Here is an 18,535-nt window from a genome sequence, read left to right on the forward strand (position 1 = left end):
TGCATCAGCTGAAGAGCTGGCTGTGAGTTTGCTTCCTCTTCTAATGACTTTTTCTTTTCAGTTTAACGTGTGATATTAAAATCCATTAGCCAAGCAGATACTGAAGTGAGAGAATACAGCACTGGGTACAACTCAACTTCTCGTGTAATAAATAATTTTATACATCATCATAGATCTTCTGTTCTACAGCAGATTTCTTCCAGAAGGATCCCAGACAGCCAACCCCAGGCATCCAGGATCGGGTGACCAGATGTCCAGTTTTTGACTGGAACACCCAGTTGAACAGGGACCCTGGCAGCTCCAGTCAGCACCGCTGACCCGGTCATTAGAAGTCTGGATCAGTGGTGCTACGGAGCTAAGGCAGGCTAGTCCCTACCTGTCCTGGCTCCGCGCTGTGCTCCGTAAGCAGCCAGCAGGTTGCTGGCAGGCGCAGCAGGCAGCTCTGCGCCCTGCCCCCATCCCGAGCACTGGCTCTGCATCCCATTGGCTGGGAACCGTGGCCAATGGGAGCTGCGGGGGCAGCACCTGCAGGCGAGAGCAGTGCGCACCGCCACCTGCCGCACCTCCACCTAGGAGCTGGACCTGCTGGCCGCTTCCAGGGCGCAGCACGGAGTCTGGACTGGCAGGAAGCCTGCCTTAGGACCCCTGCTGCGCCACTGACAGGGAGCTGCCAGAGGTAAGCCTGTGCCCCAATCCCCTGTCCCAGCCCTGAGCCCCCCTCCTGCACCCCAAACCCCTCATCCCTGGCCCCACCCAGAGCCTGAAACCCCCAGCTAGAGCCCTCACCCCCTCCCAACCTCCTGCCCCAGTCTGGAGCCCCGTCCCGTAACCTGAACCCCTCATTTCTGGCCCCACCCCAGAGCCTGCACCCCCAGTTAGAACCCGCACCCCCTTGCGCACCCCAACCCCCTACCCCATCCCAGTGAAAGTGAGTGAGCATGGGGGAAAGCGAGCCACAGAGGGAGAGGGAATGTAGTGAGCAGGAGGAGGGGCCTCGGGGAAGAGGTGGGGCTATGGTATTTGGTTTTGTGCAATTAGAAAGTTGGCAACCCTAATCCAGGAATTTCTCTCCCTTCCACTGAAATGCAGCCACCTCTGGGCTGGAGGGTGGCTGGTGCTAAATAGTGCACAGCACTGTTACACAACAGGGGCCTGAACCTGCAAACTCACACGGGTGGTCTCTCAAGCCAACTCTCATGAGTGAAGGATTATGGGTGGGGATAAGGGTGTATTGGATCAGGCCTTGCTTTAGGACAGGAAGCAAAGAAAAGGGAAAAAATTAAAAGGTCAAATTTTTGACCACTGAATCCCCCTGGAATGGCTTACCTGGGTAATTAGAGGAGTGGGGGGAACCCCATGAGACAGGATCACGTCTCCTGCAGCCAAGGAATGGAAGTGGACGCAGGAAACACCGGCCAAGGTTTTGTTTTGTCAGGCAGACTTCACTGGTGCTAGCCCAGTGCAGCAGCCTCGGGCGAACACCACATGCTCCCACATGCACAGCCATCGCTCAGTCCTAAGTGTCCCTGGGAGCACTGGGGAGGCAGAGGGAGCTCTCGCCACAGGACCCATTCTTCCGCTTCCCTAGTAGCAATGAGAGTCTCTAAGGAGCCACGTCCGACCCTCTGCAGCTGGTACGACAGGTTATCCTATTATGGCACTTTCGTGGGGAGGGGCCCATTTCTCCCCTCCCATTCCCCCTCCATTTATCCTCCCTCCTGCCCCTACAGCCCCACATTTCCTTGCACACACACGCATCCTGCCCGCTTCTGAGTACCCACAACCCACCCGGATTTCAGCGGAAGATGCTCAGCACCTCACAAGATGATGTCCTAGTAGGTCAGCAAACTCTCTTCCACTCTGTTCTCTGGCTGGTTGGGGGCAGCTAGCACGGTGCATACCGTGGTGTCACATGGAGAGGGAACCAGCAACGAGGGGAGGGATCCAACAGACTCCTTCCCTCCCCCCACCCCAGAGGCCCCACTGCTTGGGGTGGGGGGGGTCACTTGTTAATACCACAGCTGGTGGCGTTCTCTGACTGCCCTTCCCAGGGTTCCTTTAAGCCTCAGTGTCTCTAGAGATTCCACATAACACACACACGCAGGCAGGGAGGGAGAAGGCTGGTGCAGAGCCTGCCTGTGCTCCTCACACCGCATTCCCCCCTGCCTCATTTCAGGAGTTGTGTAACAGTGATAGCTCAGCAATCCCTAACCTTCCCTGTGTCAGCAGCTCTCCCCTGGAGTGCTTCCTTCAGCCCTATTTTGAAATTTCTGCACTGATGTGGGGACAGCTATTGCTATGGAACAGGCTGGTGATTTTGCTCTCTCCCTGTGGAATCATAGTATGCTTATACATGAGGAATTTAGGGACAACTTAGTGCTCATTAATGTAACAAACTCCCTGCAGCCGCATGTCACAGAAGAAAAAAGCTATGTTCCAAGAGTCTCAGCCATGTCCTCTTCCCCCTAAGGCAGTGGTTCTCAACCAGGGGTACACATACCCTTGGGGGTACGCAGAGGTCTTCCAAGGGGTACATCAACTCATCTAGATATTTGTCTACTTTTACAACAGGCTACATAAAAAGCACTAGCGAAGTCTGTACAAACTAAGACTTCATATAATGACTTGGTTGTACTGCTCTATGTACTATACGCTGAAATGTAAGTATAGTGTTTATATTCCAGTTGACTTATTTTATAATTCTATGGTAAAAATGAGAAAGGAAGCAATTGTTCAGTACTAGTGTGCTGTGACACTTTTTAATTTTTATGTCTGATTTTGTAAGTAAGTTGTTTTTAAGTGAGGTGAAACTTGGGGGTTCGCAAGACAAATCTGAAAGGGGTAGAGTGGTCTGGAAAGGTTGAGAGCCACTGCCCTAATGTACCTTGATTTGCTTATTTAGCTGTGTCATAACCATAAGGGTAGCCTAAAATTCCTCCTTACCTGCAAGGGGTTAAGAAGCTCAAGTAACCTGGTTGGCACCTGACCAAAGGAACCAAAGGGAACAAAAGATACTTTCAAATGGGGTGAGGGGGCAGAGAGGTTTTGTTTTGAGTTCTTTGTTTCTGTGGCCATTCTCTCTTGGGGCTAAGAGGGACCGGACATCAATCCATGTCCTCCAAACCATTCTGAACCAGTCTCTCATATTATAGAAATTGTAAGTAACAGTCAGGCAAGGAGTATCAGTTTATCTTTGTTTTCTCAACTTGTGAATTTTCCCTTTGCTGGAGGGAAGTTTATCCCTGTTTTGTTGTAACTTTGAAACTAAGGCTAGAGGGGGTTCCTCTGTGCTCTTTGAATTTTCTGATACTCTGTAAGGTTAAGTACCAGCCTAAGTTTACAGAGGTGATTCTTTTAGCTTTTTCTCTTTAAATAAAATCCTTCTTTTTAAGAACCTGACTGATTTTTCCATTGTTCTAAGACCCAGGGATTTGGGTCTGTACTCCCTTTGTAACCAGTTGGTGAGGATATATGCTCAAGCCTTCCTCAGGAAAGGGGGTGTAGGCTTGGGGGAATAGGACTCCAAGTGGTCCTTTCCCTGATTGTATGTTAAATCACTTGGTGGCGGCAGCGATCTCAAGGCAAGAAAGAAATCTGTGCCTTGCGGAATTTTTAACCTAAGCTGGTAAGAATAAGCTTAGGGGGTCTTTCATGCGGGTCCCCACATCTGGACCCCAGAGTTCAGAGTGGGGAAGGAACCCTGACAAGCTGCCTTACAAGTCCAGCTCAGTTTTTTCATAGAAATGTAGGGCTGGAAGGGATCTCAAGAGGTCATCTAGTCCAGCCCCCTGTGCTGAGGAGGGACCAAGTAAACCTAGACCATCCCTGACAGGTGTTTGGAAATTTTTAAGAACAGGCTAGACAATGATAGGGATTCCACAAGCTCCCTCACTAACCTGTTCCAGTACATAACTATCCTTATAGTTAGAAAGCTTTTTCTAATATCTAACCTAAATCTCCCTTACTGCACATTAAGCCCATTACTTCTTGTCCTACCTTCAGCAGACATGGACAACAATTGATCACCAGTCTCTTTATAACAGGCCTTAATTTATTTGAAGACTGTTACCGGGTTCTCCCCTCAGCCTTCTCTTCTCGGGGCTACATGCTCAGGTTTTTTAACCTTTCCTCATAGATCACATTTTCTAAATCTTTTATCATTTTTGTTGCTCTCCTCTGGATCCTTTCCAATTTGTTCACATCTCTCTCAAAGTGTAGTGTCCAAAACTGGACACAGTACTCCAGCTGAGGTCTGACCAGTGCCGAGTAGAGCAGGACAATTCCATCCTGTGTCTTACATACAACACTCCTGTTAATACACCCCAGAATGATATTAGTCTTTTTTGCAACTGCGTCACGCTCTTGACTCATAATCAATTTGTGAGTCACCATAACTCCGACATCCTTTTCTGCAGGTCTGTCATCTGGCCAGTTATTCCCCATTTTGTAGCTGTGCGTTTGATTTTTCCTTCCTAAGTGTAGTACTTTGCACTTGTCTTTATTGACTTTCATCTTGTCAATTTCAGACCAATTCTCCAATTTATCAAGATTATTTTGAATTCTAATCCTGCCCTCTGAAGTGCTAGCAACCCCTCCTTCAGCGTGGTGTCATCTGCACATTTTATAAGCATGCTCTTCACTCCATTGTCCAAGTCATTAATGAAAACGTTGAATAGTACTGGCTCCAGAATAGACCCATGTGTGACCCCACGAGATACATCCTCCCAGTTTGACTGCAATGCATTGAGAACTACTCTTTGAATATGGTTTTCCAGCCAGTCGTGCAAATTTATAGTAATTTCATCTAGACCACATTTCTCCAGATAAATCGTGTCTGTGGCTTTCCCCCTATCCCCTAGGCCAGTAACCCATCAAAGAAGGAAACTAGTTTGGCTTGGCATGATTTATTCTTGACAAATCCATGTTGGTTATTACTTATCACCCTATTGTCCTCTAGGTGTGTACAAATTGACTCTTCAATAATTAGTTCCAGAATCTTCCCAAGTAACAAAATTCGACTGGTTGGTCTATAATTCCCTGAATCCTTTTTGTTCCCCTTTTTAAAGACAGGTACTATGTTTGCCCTTCATCCATCCTCCATCTGGAGCAAGGAGCCATCCTTTAGGTGCAGTAACTTGCTTTGATTCTGCACCTCCCACAAGGACTTTCCTACCTTTTGTAGCCCCTTTTATCGAAGCACTTTACACACAGGAACTTCCTAAACCTCATGGCTCCCTGTGAAGTAGGGCACAGATATGTCTGGTGTCACCAATGGCATTGTAATCACATAACTAGCATGTTGTGGGGGGATAGCTGTGAGGCTGGCAGAACAAGCATCAGTGGACAGCCCTTTTGTAAATTTTGCCCTGACTTTCTGCCAACAGCAAGGAGAACCTTGGTTCTTAAGGTCTTGTGTGGGCAGATCCTCCCACTCAGTAAACTGCATGAAGCTCTATCTGTCTCTACCCTGGAAGCAAAAAGGGTTGGGTCAATCCCGGTGGGATTTGAACCTGTGGTTCCGGCCACTTAGAGATCTTCTAAACTGCTAACTTACTGCCTTTGAAGGGAATCTTTTTCAGAGCTTTCCAGGTGGTCTCAGCGGCTCTTTAAAGGAAAACACCCTCCCCTAAGTAACTCCCCATAGTAGCACGTTCGTCTCCTGCAGCCATAGCTTCGAACCTTCCTTTCTCTCGGCAGATTCAAAGGAGTGCCTTTTCTGTCTTCTTTGATGAGAAGTTTTCCATCCCCTTGGACCCGTCTGTGCTGGAGGAAAACAGCTTAAGATTTTCTGTCTTTGGCATTGATGAGGACGAGAGGAACATCAGCACCGGGGTAGCAGAGCTGAAGCTGTTGGACTTGGATCTGGCCAGCCGCCCATTCAGTGCTTGGCTCTATCTGCAGGACATGAACAAGGTGAGCTCTTGTCATCTGCATGCTGGGGTGCCAGCTGGGCTCCCTGAAAATGAGTTAGTGGGGCATGAAAGATAAGCGCTGGGTCGGCCACAGGCAGTGCTGGGTCTGATTACCTCCCCAGCGGGAGCCGTCCAGTGCATGAAGTGCGAGGGAATTTCATCTTTACTGCTGGGTTTGGAACCAGAGCTGATGCTGAAGCACAGTGGGGGAAACGGGATACGATGTCACCCCAGATCTGGTCAGCCTGTGCAGTGGCATGGCACTGGCCAACATTTCCTGCTGTGGAGTGAGGTGAACCCGGCCCCTTGCCCCCATTATGCACCTCACCAATTGTGTAATGATCCACCTGGGAGGAGCAATTCCCTCCTCCCTGCAGGCCATCAGCTGACACCCCGAAGCATGCGCATCCTTCTCTCAGCTTGCAGAGCTCAGATGGCTGTCGTGGCTATTTGGAGCCAGAGCACCAAAGCTGAGGTCCAGAACCAAATTTTCCAAGTGTTCAGGTGTTTGATTCTGCTGTTGGCTCAGGCCCAGCTCAATTCATTAAGAGTCCTTGACTTCTTAAAAGCAGTGAAAATATTTGTCTCATTGACCTCCACAGGCTGAAATAGTGTTTCCCCTTCTGCGTCTAGATTCATTGGCAGACCCTCAGCTGGTGTGGCTCAGCATTTACACCAGTGAGAATCCAGCCCTCTGCCTTTTGGTTTAATCAATGAGACCCCTGTTTCTCCCAGTATGGGGCAAGGTAGCAAGGAGAATGGGGGGAAGTGATCAGGGTTTCCCTCTGCTTCTGCTACCATTGATGACAGTTGGATGTCACACATGAAGATGACACCTATCTTTCTGAGGTACTTATGTGGACCTCCGCACTGTATTATCTGAGCCCCTCATAACCTTCCATGTAGTTATGCATGCCACACCCCTGTGAGGTAGAGAAGTGATATTTTCCCCATCTGCAAGAATTGTGACACAGAGACTAAGACCTTGTCTACACTTACAGCTTAGGTCGACATACCTAAGGCTCTCAGGGAGGTGAAAAGTCCACCCCCTTGAGCACTGTAGCTCTGCCATCCTAAGTCCCCAGTGTAGGTCGATAGAAGACTGCTTCTGTCAACCTAGCTACTGTCACTTGGGAGGTAAAGTTACTACAGCTTTTACCCATTGTCACGCACATCTACACTGGGGGCTACAGTGACCCAGCCATCCCATAGCATGGACAAACCCTCTGTGAGTTTCCCATGGTCACACAGGCAGTTTGGAGCAGAGCAGAGAATTGAACCCAGGTCTCCTGAGTCCCAGTGCTGGCCTCTAACCACTAGGCCAGCCTCTGTAGGCTATAACTACTCTGCCTAGTTTCTGCCCTCATTGAGGGAACAACTTTCCCTGCCAGAGAGTTACTTCTCCTTCCCCTCTTGTCTGTGAATGAGTCATTTCTGCCGATGTTTGCTGTTGGGTGACGGTGCCTTACGTGCCCTACAGGCAGTTGACTCGGTGGGAGAGATCCTGCTGTCTCTTAGTTACCTACCCACAGCGGAGCGGCTGACGGTCGTTGTGGTTAAAGCCAAAAACCTCGTGTGGACCAACAGCAAAATGACAGCAGGTGAGTGCGAGGCCGTGAACGAGCAGCTCCCGCCAGAGGCCAGCTCCGTGCAGCTCCGCCCTGCCTGCGGCTTCCCCTGCTAGAACTGCTGCCCAGGGTGCATCTCCACTGCGTTAGTGCGGGAAGTGCTGCCGTGAGTCCAGGCACTTCACACCTGTTAAATCAGGTGTAGCTCTGGGGAGCTCAGATGAGAAGCCCAGAACTTGAGCTCCAAAACCTCAGGCCTCTTGCCCTTGAGCCAAGGAGAGCCTGTAGAGCTGCTAGCGATGGCAGTTTGTAGTATGATAGTCCCGAATAGAGACAGGGCCCCATTGCACTAGCCACTGCACTTAATCTCTGTACTGCTCAGCCACTAGGAGGCAGCATTGCTCACAGGCCCTGTTTTTCTGTTGCCTCATTATAGTCACCGAGGGTCCCGTAGTTAAATAGGAAGGGCCTGTTCTGCCACTGGTGAATGGGGAGTTTATTCAAGTCACCCCTAGGCATATTAACAGGTTACATTGTGTATTATTGCGGTAGTGCCTGGTAGCCCCAGTCACAGACCAGGATCCCCCTGTGCAAGGTGCTGTACAACCACAGAGCAAACAGATGGTCCCTGTCCCAAAGAGCTAATGCAGAGCTAACTTGTGGGGGGGGGTCACGTTCTTCCCCCCCCACCCCCCCGATATCTGTCTTTCATTTAGCAACAGCTTCTAATCAGAGATTTTCAAAATGTGGGGTGTCCCACCTAGGGATGAACATTCAGGGAGGCGAGCAGCGATGCCAGCCCTGCACGATAGGGCTCCACCCCCTGACTCACCTCAGCCAGGAGCCCCCCTTGTCAGCTTATCCCAAGTCCGGCAACCCCCACGCTTCGAGAGCTGGGCTCCATCCTTGTTAGTAGTGGCCAACACTGTCACCTGCTCTGTGGCACCCCGTGCCCCTCGCTCCAGCCCCTGCCCACCTCACCGGGAGAGGGGCGGCACCTCCAGGCAGGGGCCAGCAGCACCTGCACTGAAATGCCACCCACTGGCCCGGGGCAGGCTTTTGCAATGTCAACCCTTTCCTAAGCTCGGTCGCGGTTTCTCCGCTTGAGGCAGCGTGTGGTCCGCGCTAGGGTGGGGTTCAGGATGCAGCGCGCTAGCTGCTGCAGGGCTGGCTGGGAGCAGGGGGCCACGGGGCACAAAGGTGGGGGGAGAGAGAGGGGCTCGCCAAGGGTGCCAGAGAGAGGGGGCAGGGCAAATGGGCAGGAACATGTCGTTCCTCCCTGTTCCCTCCCATGCCCCTCAGTCACTCCCTCCCCCCACCCTGCAGAGGCAAGGCATGCAGAAGTCATGTGTTCCCCCATAAACCTTTAAATTGTGGGCCCCCCCCCATCACCAGTTACACGTCATCTCTGAGCTACTGTGCGTATACCCCTTTTCCCTGAGGTCCAGTGCTCCCTGCTCTCACTCAGCATTGTCTCTGCTTATGGGTGGAGGAGAGTTGGCGAATGATGATCCTTTGCTTCCCATTGTCCAAACAGATCCTTTCGTCAAAGTGTACTTGCTTCAGGACGGGAGGAAGATCAGCAAGAAGAAGACAGCTGTGAAGAGAGATGAGACAAATCCGGTGTTTAACGAGGCCATGATTTTCTCAGTGCCCGCAATTGTCCTACAGGTGAGAACTTCCCAGTCAAGGGCAGACTGAAGAGTTATGACTTTTTTTTTTTTTTAAGCCAGAAAACTTTATATCGTTCATGAGATCCACCCCAACCTGCCTCTTGGGTCTACCCAACAGGGTGCATTCAAGACTGCACCTTCCCTCCTCCCCCACATCAAGGAAATGACAGTACACCAGGGCCTGGGTATGTAACTAGAACTGCAGACTGAGCTGTAAATCTTCACTCCTCCTTAGCCTGACAATTACAGCTTTTCTGAAATCTCCTGGAGTTTGACTGCTGCTTATATCAGGGAAGAGATTCGGGCAGTGAGTTCCCTGGTGCAAATCAGAGACATTAAAATTAAATCCTGCAGCTGAAACAGGAGGGCCGATGGCTGAGATCTAACCAGGATCACTGCACGGCATGGAAGCAGAGTAATTTCATTTAGCAAGTCAGAGGCTCTGGAGTTAGTGGCTAATAAATGTGTCTGAAGGAGACCCCTTCAAAGGGCAGATAATAAGGTGGAAGGTTTCTTCAGTGGCATGGAAACAAGAAAGAGCCTATTAAGGGATGGTTGCCATAACAACATCTCCAGGGGTCTCCTCCTGTTCCTCCCACCGTGAGGGTGATAGCACTGAGATCAGGGAGAACTGGACAAAGAGAAGGGAAATGAATGTGTCAGTGATAACAGCTAGAGTGGCACTGAGTGAAAGCTAGATCTGTAGAGTATCAATCTGCAGGTGCGGATGAAACACACTTGAGCCTTTTCAAAGCAGCCAGGAGAGGAAATCTCAGAAAATCACCTTCAATAAGTCCAAGGACTCAGGAGACAGGAAGGGTGGATTAGTGGTTAGGGGGCTAGGCTTCTGCTCAGGAAATCCAGGTGCAGTTCCTTGCTCCGCCACAGACTTTCTATGTGACCTTGGGCAAGTCGCTTAGTCTCGCTGTGCAATCTCAGTGCCCCATCTGTAAAATGGCAATAATAGCACTTCTCACCACCCAGTGGTGCTGTAAGGTTAAGTACATGAAAGATTGGGAGGTACTGCAGTGATGGGGCTATACAAGTACCTAAGATGGATGGGTAGAGATGCAGTCCCTGGGAAGAAGCAAACCTGGGACTGGAGCTCTGTGTAGGGAAGGGAATGCAGGGAAATTGCCCTCTGCTTAGTCTGACGTCCATCCATGTAAACAATTCCAGCCTGTAACAAGGGAATTTGTGGTTGAACATTTAGGAGAGATGGGCTTTTTGAATGAACGTAGGCCATGCCAAACAAACAGAATAGCTGGGTCTATAGCTTACTGACTGAGGGGGCAATTGTCTTCAGTGGGCCACAGCTCTGGAGCAAAGGCAGCAGGCGGAAGCCTTGGCAAGCAAAGGGAATGCCGCGTCTCTGAGTGTCATGCCCGTGAAACATCAGGGACCTGGCTAAATACCAAGGCATGAATCAGAAATGTGCTGATTAGAACTGGATGGAAATCTCCCACCAAAACGGTTTTTCATTGGAAAATGCTTTTTTCAACCGAAGTGGAAGTTCTCATGAAAAACTTACATTTTGATATAAAGGTTTTGTTTATTGACCTTCCCCCCCCACCCCAACATTTCCAGTGCAGGAGGAACCCACTTGCTCCCACTTTTTCCTCCCCTTTTTTTCCCCAAGGGGTAAAAGACTTTTAAAAAAGTGAAAGCAAGTTATATTTTTCCTACCAAAATGATGTGTTGTTTAAAACTTCACAACCAGGGGAAAATAAAACCCAATTAACAGAAAGTTTCAAGCAAAATGAAAGATGCTTCTTCTTTTTAAATGTTCGTATAATACACACCATCGTTTTCTGACCTGCTCTGTCTAGTGCTGATGGACAGAGCCTAACTTTGCATGGTAAGTAGAGATAGGCCCAAGCCATACACCATAGTTCCAGATCTAAACTGCTCCAGAACTCAATATCCAGGCTGTTTCATTAACACACATCTCTAACGACAAGGCTTTCAAAGAGAGGAACTGCTGGGGCCATTTCTAGGGCCCCCGTTAAAGTCAACGAGCGCTGAGGATGCTCAGCACCTCCCAGCGGGATCGGGCTCCTTGTGGGTGAAAGTCTCTCAGCTGTTACCTGAAGGGTGCTGAGTGCCTGCTACCCTGTGTGACATCAGCCGGCGTGATGCACTATGAGCTGGTCCTTGGCTGCTCTTAGGGTTTGGCCGGGTTGAAAAGCAGTCATAGCTCTAGAGGAGGATTTCTACAAAGGGGAATTTAATAGACAGCCAGCACTGACAGATATCATTCAGCTGGAACTCTCTTCCACCCAGCCCCCTACATGAACAGAACTGCACTGGCTTCGTGCTGGAGCTCCCTAAGTAGGAAGCAGAAGAGCTGGGCTTGCTGTTTCCATCTTGAGTTTAAGGGGAGGGTCATTTCTCTCCAAGCCCCACTCAGCAAGGGACTCTGTGGGAAGAATCCTGTTGACTTCAGGTCCCCTGTATGTTCCCGGCAGCTGGCTGGGGTGTGAGAGAACGGGCCGTGCACTTGTCTCTGCAATTCATTTGTAATCAGTGACTGTTTTGGAAGTAGCATGGGACATAATGAAAAGCAGGGCTGGGTCGCTAAACTAACCAGAGTAATCTCCACTTTGCATGCACGCTCACACGGAGCCGGTTGCATTGCTCAGCTCATGCGAGAAAGGGGCTGCTGTGTACTTGGTACACAAGGCAAATATTCCTTGGGCTGAGGTCTGAGTTACTCTCCAGTGCTAATTATTCATAATGCTGACCCCTTAGGCATTAACCAAAGCTATCCTAGCCGCTAGTATTAAAGTGGGCTTTCACTCTGCAACGGCTCTGTGTATACATGGTTCCCAGTCCCACAGCAGATCAGCTTCCTCTGTGTGTCCAGACTCTGATCTGCTGACTTGAGTGGCAACAATAAGGCTTATGGCTTTTTACACAGAGCCAGCACTCCCATGGGAGATTATTCCACCTTGTGTGTTGTTGGCAGGATTATTTACTGTATTCCAGAGACAAGGTGGGGGAGGTAATATTCTTTATTGGACCAACTTCTATTGGTGAGAGAGACAAGCTTTCGAGCTTACACAGAGCCCTTCTTCAGGTCTGGGCTGAAGTGGGAAGTGAGCGTGAGTCTAATTGATGGCACAGACATACTCCCCTAGAATCCAATAGACTTTTCTACCAGTTTGGCCCCTTAAATCTCATAAGAACCTACTCTCAGGAGATTTTGGAGACTCTGTGCTTTCAGGGATACCTCAAGGACCACTTCACTCATGATACTTGACCCTTGCCTTTCACTGCCATCGGGCACCAAATTGTGCTTAGATTGCAGTAGGCTTTTTGGGGCAGGGACTCTATTTTTGTTCTGTGTTTGTACAGTGCCTCGCACAATAAGTCCTGTGACGGGGGCTCCGCGGCGCTACCTCAGTACAAATACATAAATAAGTGCAATGGGACATTGGTAATGTTTCCTGTGCCCCTCCAGGATCTGTCTCTCCGGGTGACGGTGGCAGAGTGTTGTGAAGATGGGAGAGCTGAAAACATTGGCCATGTCATCATTGGCCCATCGGCCAGCGGCATGGGCATCACGCACTGGAACCAGATGCTGGCAACCTTAAGGAAGCCGGTGTCCATGTGGCACCCAGTTCTACGAAACTAAGGGCAAAGTTACACTCTGCGGGTATCTTGCATGGTGCCTAGACTTCCCATAAGCAAATATTCTTGGCAAATGGACAGTGGTACGTGAGACATAAACTGTTTTTTTCAAATGTTCTTCACAAGTTCCATTTAGTAAGAAGGAGCAGCAGGGGAAGTCACTGAATCAGATCTTTGAGGAAGCTTCAGTGGACTAAAACCTGAGAGAAGAAGCAACTCGTGTGATTATGCGCAGAAGTAGTTTCCGGGCAAACACTTCCTTCCTAGCACTTCCTTTCCAGTGACACCGGCTGGGGAGTCCCATTGTCCCTAATTGTGATTTTATTTTCCAGTGAATGTTACACAGTAGAGCATGGTCTGTTCACTGGCTTAAGGGGGTTAGGGGTAAATTTGTGATCTCGTACCCACGGTGGGCTTAGCCCCACTGATTGTCAACACAGTGCCTGGGGGGAGTTTAGCCACATGGATTTTCATCTACATGATGGCCAGGCTGGCATTTAACCACTGGGTGTTTTCAGTGCAGGGTCCAAAGAGAAATTTATGGTTTTAATACAGTGCTGCCCTGATAATAGTGCCCTCTCCAAAAGGGGTCCTTTGGTTCCTCCTCTGGATGGCTCCCCATTAAAAACTTGAGTTCAGGCAGAGTGAGCAGCTTAATAAATAGTGGGTGCTTATCTTCCCCGTCCGATTACTGGACATTCTGAGCTAAACTGAGCAGAGGGAATACAAATGCTGACATTTTTAATAAAGGAGAAGCCTTTTTTAAAAAAGAGAGCTATTTCCCAGTGCATAATATGAACGTAAAGGAGAGTTCCTTTAGGAAGAACTCATACTGCACTTTACCATTTCAATGAAACCGGCCTTTTCCACAGCCCATTCTCTCAAAGGCTCGATTCTGCAGTCAGTAGAAGTTGAGGGCCCTCAGCACCTTGGACGCTTGGATTTTGGGGGCCTCCATGTTTGAGGTTGGCTGAAATTCTTCAAATTTCAATTAAAATGTCATCAAAATCTGACGGGGGAAAAATGGGGATGGTGGTGGAATTTGATAACATTGGTGACTCCTGTTTTTTTGACCAACTGTGGAACAGGGTGAAATGTTTTGAATTTCAAATGCCAACCAGAAAAGTGGGGAAAGTGTCTACTCACAAAACAGCTGATTTCTTTTCTCCCCCTCCTGTTTTCCAGCCAATTTTAGAGCCCAATTTGAGACACATTGGTGCCAATTTCCAGAGCTCCTGAGGTTCTGCGGACCTTCAGCTGGGATTGTGGGTGCTCAGCACCTCTGGAAGCCAGGCCCACAGGGTCTCGTACTGGGCACCCAACAGGATAGGCCTCAGTGTTTACTCAGTTGCCACTTAAAGATCAAGTTGCGATCAAGTTTAGCACGTGCCAGCTAATCCCAGCCTCAACTCAGCCACACTTCCTAGTCAAAATAAACCCACTGTTTCCCGCTATCACCGTTGTGTCGCAAATCTCGTGATTGTTGGTGTTTTCTGTAAAGCCCCAGCTCTTGGAATCATGTTGCTAACCTCACTTAAAACAAAAACAACAAACAATGAAGTGTCTAGCCCTCGTGATATTGGAGAAAAGTTTGAAAACACGAGCACTCAGGGCTCAAACGCCACAAGCAAATGTAAAGAGCCCCAATTTTTTTTATTTGTATAAAATGTCACGGTATTTCAGCCAATCTCGTGACTTTTGGGGTGGGCGCTTGATTCTCAGTGTTGAATGTAGGGACTGGCGAAAGTTCGGTCTCTTTGGGGACAATGGGTGTTTGTTTCAGGGCAGTGTGAAAACTGAGGGAGACTCTTCAGAAGAACCAGCTGCCGCTGAAAGCTGTGAAGGAGGAATGCAACCCCATTGCAGGAGACGTTTCCTGCCATCTTTGAACTTGGAAAAGCCATCAAGAACCAAACTGTGTTGCTCATTGAGGCCTAAGGGGGTCTGAAATCAGTGCTCTGTTGTGATGGGCTTTCCAGGAAACAAAGGAAGAGATTACTTAACAGAGGGGAAATAAAACCAGTCAGATGTTTAATTCTACCTCTGTCCAACCAAATGGCATGGGGTTGGGGGGGTGTTGGCTTCACCATCTGGGCAGAACCATCAAAAGCAGGCACAGCTGAATGCAGCCAGGGATGGTTTCTTTAAAGCAGTTGTGGTCAGGCTGCACCCTGTACTCTGCTGGGAAGGGACACCCAAGCTAGTAGAAGGAGAGGTGAGCAAAGAAATGGCGTGTAGTTTCTTTGCTGCCTTGAAGACTTGTAGTCAGTGAGGATTCAGACAAGACCAGGTGGGGGGCTCTCAGACTGCAGCTCTGCTGGGTGCTGCCATGTCTTGGTAGGTATGAAGCTATTAGCAGGGCTCCCCCTGCTTCAGAATGCATGGTTAGCCTCTGGGGCTGGAGCATGCTCATTGCTTATGGGAGGGGAGACCCAAATATCGGTGGGCTCTGGGGAACCCCCATTTCCCCTCATCTTACCTGTGTAGGAGCAAGGCAACTTATGGACCCCACTGAAATGCCCTGCAGGGTTCCCGGGTTCTATTGCAGCAGCATCTACTTGCTTGAGGGCAAGCCCAAGCTTCCTGGGCACACGGTGCCATTGGGCAGCAGGCACTGGGCGAGAGCATGCTGCATACCCAGTGCCACTTCCCCAGCAGGGGGGCTTCCCCTTTGCTAGAGAAACGTGCTTGTTTTCAGTGTGAATCACCCTTGTCAAATGCCTCAATCAAACGGTGAGGCAGTCTGTCAGTCCAACAATTGCAGCTTTGGGAACATGAGACTAACTAACTTTTCAGCTCCAGCAGCTTCCCACATCGCTAGTCACAAGGCATGTGGGGAGGGGAGGCCTGTTCCTTAGCACTGGGTTCTGGGCTTGGCCAAGTGTCAAACTCCTCCCTCCTGCTCGCAAATGTTCTTCACAAATGGTTAGGATAAAATTGACGTTGGCTTTGAACTTTGTTGGCTATCTGGGCCTGATTGAAGGCCGACTTCAGTGGGCTTTGGCTCAGGTGTAATATTCCCCCTGTCTTGATTCAGACAAAGGTTAGAAGCCTTTTTATTTACACGACCTAGTGTCCCAGTTGTAGGTCCCTTTATGATGGAAGCAGAGCAAGGATGGTCTTATGATTAAGGTTCTGGCCCAAGACAGGAGAAGGGGCTTTAGCCCTGGCTCTGATACAGGCGTATACATGGTACTGGGCTATCACTCAGACTGAACCATTACTGGATGTCTTTTTAAGAGCTATGCTGGAGTCCAACCACCAAGTTATTAATGCAGAACTCGCTGGGTGAGATTCCCTGGGCTGCGTGATACAGGAGGCCAGAAAAGATGATGACAATGCTCCCTTCTGACCTTAAAATGTGTCTGTTGCAAATGTCCTTCCCGTAGCATCAGATCCCTTTGGGAGCACAAGGCCAGGGCCGAAACGCTTTTGGCTGCAGGCTGTGATAATGCTCGGCCAAAAAAGAATGAAAACGTTAATGGTATTTATGGGACCGACCAAAAAATTAAAAAAGCAACAATGGCTGTAGTTAAAATTGGTACTTTGAATGCTTAATATTCCGCTCTCTCCCCGCCCTTGTTTTGTCAGCATTCCATCATAGCAGAGTAGAGCAATATGCCAGCGGTGAGGGGGGCGTTCTATGAAAAGTGTATCTAGCATCATGCCATAGCTGTGCTATGTATTTAAATGGTTATGTTATCACATTAAAGACCTGTCAGCCTCGGTGTATTGCACCTGCCCTTCATTCCAGCTGAAAGATAAATAAACAGCGAGGAGACTTGGCAAATGACTTCATGCAGAGTTGTTTTCTTTGGCGCTCTGGAGCTAAAAATTGACCATGATTGTTAAGTGTGCAGGGTTGTGTGAGAGGATGACCATAGGCAGGGGACCTCAGTTTATCCATCCTTAAAAGGGGGACAGTCCTTCCCATGAGGGGTTGTGAGGCCAACTTCATTAGTGTCTGTAACACACTGTGGATAAAAGGCATTGCAGATGAGCAGAGTCTTAATTGTTGTTTTCATCTTGGTTTGAATGTCCCCCCTTTAAAACCATTCTGAATGTAGGATTCATCAGCATGGGAAGAACCTGTGAAATGACCACCTGACAGGAAGGACACAGAGACAATGCACTGAGCAGTGTTTCAATGACACACACTTGTTTGAGACCCCTCCCCCCCCCCCAAAAAAAACCCAAAAAACAACTCTTTACGTGGGCCACCAAAGAGCCACAAGTTGTTCAAGGATTTCACCTCCAAGGCAGTTACAGAGCAATGCCGAAGACGCGAAGGCTCCATATCTCTCCCCAGCCACTCCCTGAGCCACCGGTGCTATTTAATGGGAATTGGAAGGCAAGGTTCCAAACCCGTGGCTGGCAACATGTGGAATTCGGGTGCGCAGGTGGGGTGACTTCCAGGTGAGAATACAAAATTAATGATCCCTATTGATTAAAAACCAGCTAGACGTGAGTTAGGAGCAAATAGAAAGGCCGCTGCGTGTCTGTTACGCTCACCTTAGTGCTGGGTGCGGAGGCAGGTGAGGCCGTGGGGGCTGTCTGGAGGCCCAAGGACCATGCCCTGCAGCCACAGAAGATGGGCCACAGTCTGATCTCTGCACGGCCTCTCTAAACTCAGAGCAATTCAGCTAGAGATAGTGGGGTGTCTCTGGATTTGCACCAGGGTTAGTGACAGCAGAATCTGTCCCAGTAAGTATAGCTGCTCTAGTCTTCCCTTGGCCTCTCAGGTCCTCCCTTGGCCTTTCCTTGGCCCATCTGGTGGGCCCTCTGTTTCCGAAGCCCTTCTTTATCTGCCTCTCTTCTCTCCTTCCCTACCCCATCCTTCTCTCTTTCCATCAGCCCCCTTTCTTCATTCTCTCTGTTCTCCATTTCCCCTTCCCTTCTTTCTTTTTATCTGTCACATATCCCCTCTCTTTCTTCTGATCCCCTCCTCCTTCCCTGCTCTCTCCCACTCAGCTACGCAGCCCGGTCTAATTAACTGGCCAGCAGCAGCACCTCTCACCGCTAATGCAAACACCCTAGGCCCTTCCCTCATTTGCTCTCTGTGGCCCTGAGGAGACTCCGCATTGCCAGGTGGGCTGGGCCCTGTACCAATATCCTTGGGAGAGTTCAGCAGCCCTGGAGCCTCCAGACACTGCAGTCAGCTGAGCCATGGCAGCATTCTGAGGGAGGGCTATAAACCCCTTCCATATAATCAGCAAATAATTTTTCCAGCTTTGCTGGTTCCTCTGCTGCTGGGAATTGCGTCCCATGGCCTCCCCCTCTCTGCCCTTAGGCTTTGGCTCGCGTGAGTCCAAAGGGTTACAATGACGTGCTGTGACAGGCAGCCATGGTACCAGCCTTCCCAAACTGGCATTGCCCTGACATACAAGCACAACAGCTGAGGAAGAGGCCACAGAAGGGACATGGGCAAATAGGGCACCAGTGAGATTTAGTCCTGCTTTCTGACTGGATGCTGAGAACAGATGGCTCAATACCGTGAGAGGCCAATGAAAGATTCAGCAGGAGCTCCGAACACATCCATGCAAATGCACACACACACATCAGATTTTGACAACCCATTAAGCAGGCACGTCTTCTGCCTCTCTGTATTTCTGTCCCCATTACTCCTGAACTGGCCTGTCTCAGCACAGACACCATCTTGTGTAAAACCTGGTCTGTAGGGAAGTAGCGTGGTCTAGTGGTTAGAGCACCAAACAGGACCTTAGGAGACCTGGTTTCTAACCCTGGCTCT

General features: G+C 49.5%; 1 protein-coding gene across 3 annotated transcripts in view; it reads left to right on the forward strand.

The window, feature by feature from the left end:
* Positions 1–16,579, forward strand: part of SYT12 (synaptotagmin 12) — a 56,773-nt gene extending 40,194 nt beyond the window's left edge. For all 3 annotated transcript variants that reach the window (XM_073347029.2, XM_073347031.2, XM_073347030.2), the window contains exons 5-8: positions 5,698–5,913; positions 7,393–7,513; positions 9,018–9,151; positions 12,617–16,579. In XM_073347029.2, coding sequence (XP_073203130.1) covers positions 5,698–5,913; positions 7,393–7,513; positions 9,018–9,151; positions 12,617–12,790 — 645 coding nt within the window. In that variant the 3' untranslated portion in view covers positions 12,791–16,579. The remainder of the gene's footprint in view (positions 1–5,697; positions 5,914–7,392; positions 7,514–9,017; positions 9,152–12,616) is intronic.
* Positions 16,580–18,535: the final 1,956 nt, after the last annotated feature.

Source organism: Lepidochelys kempii, chromosome 6 (genome assembly GCF_965140285.1).
Source record: "Lepidochelys kempii isolate rLepKem1 chromosome 6, rLepKem1.hap1, whole genome shotgun sequence".
NCBI lineage: Eukaryota > Metazoa > Chordata > Testudines > Cheloniidae > Lepidochelys > Lepidochelys kempii.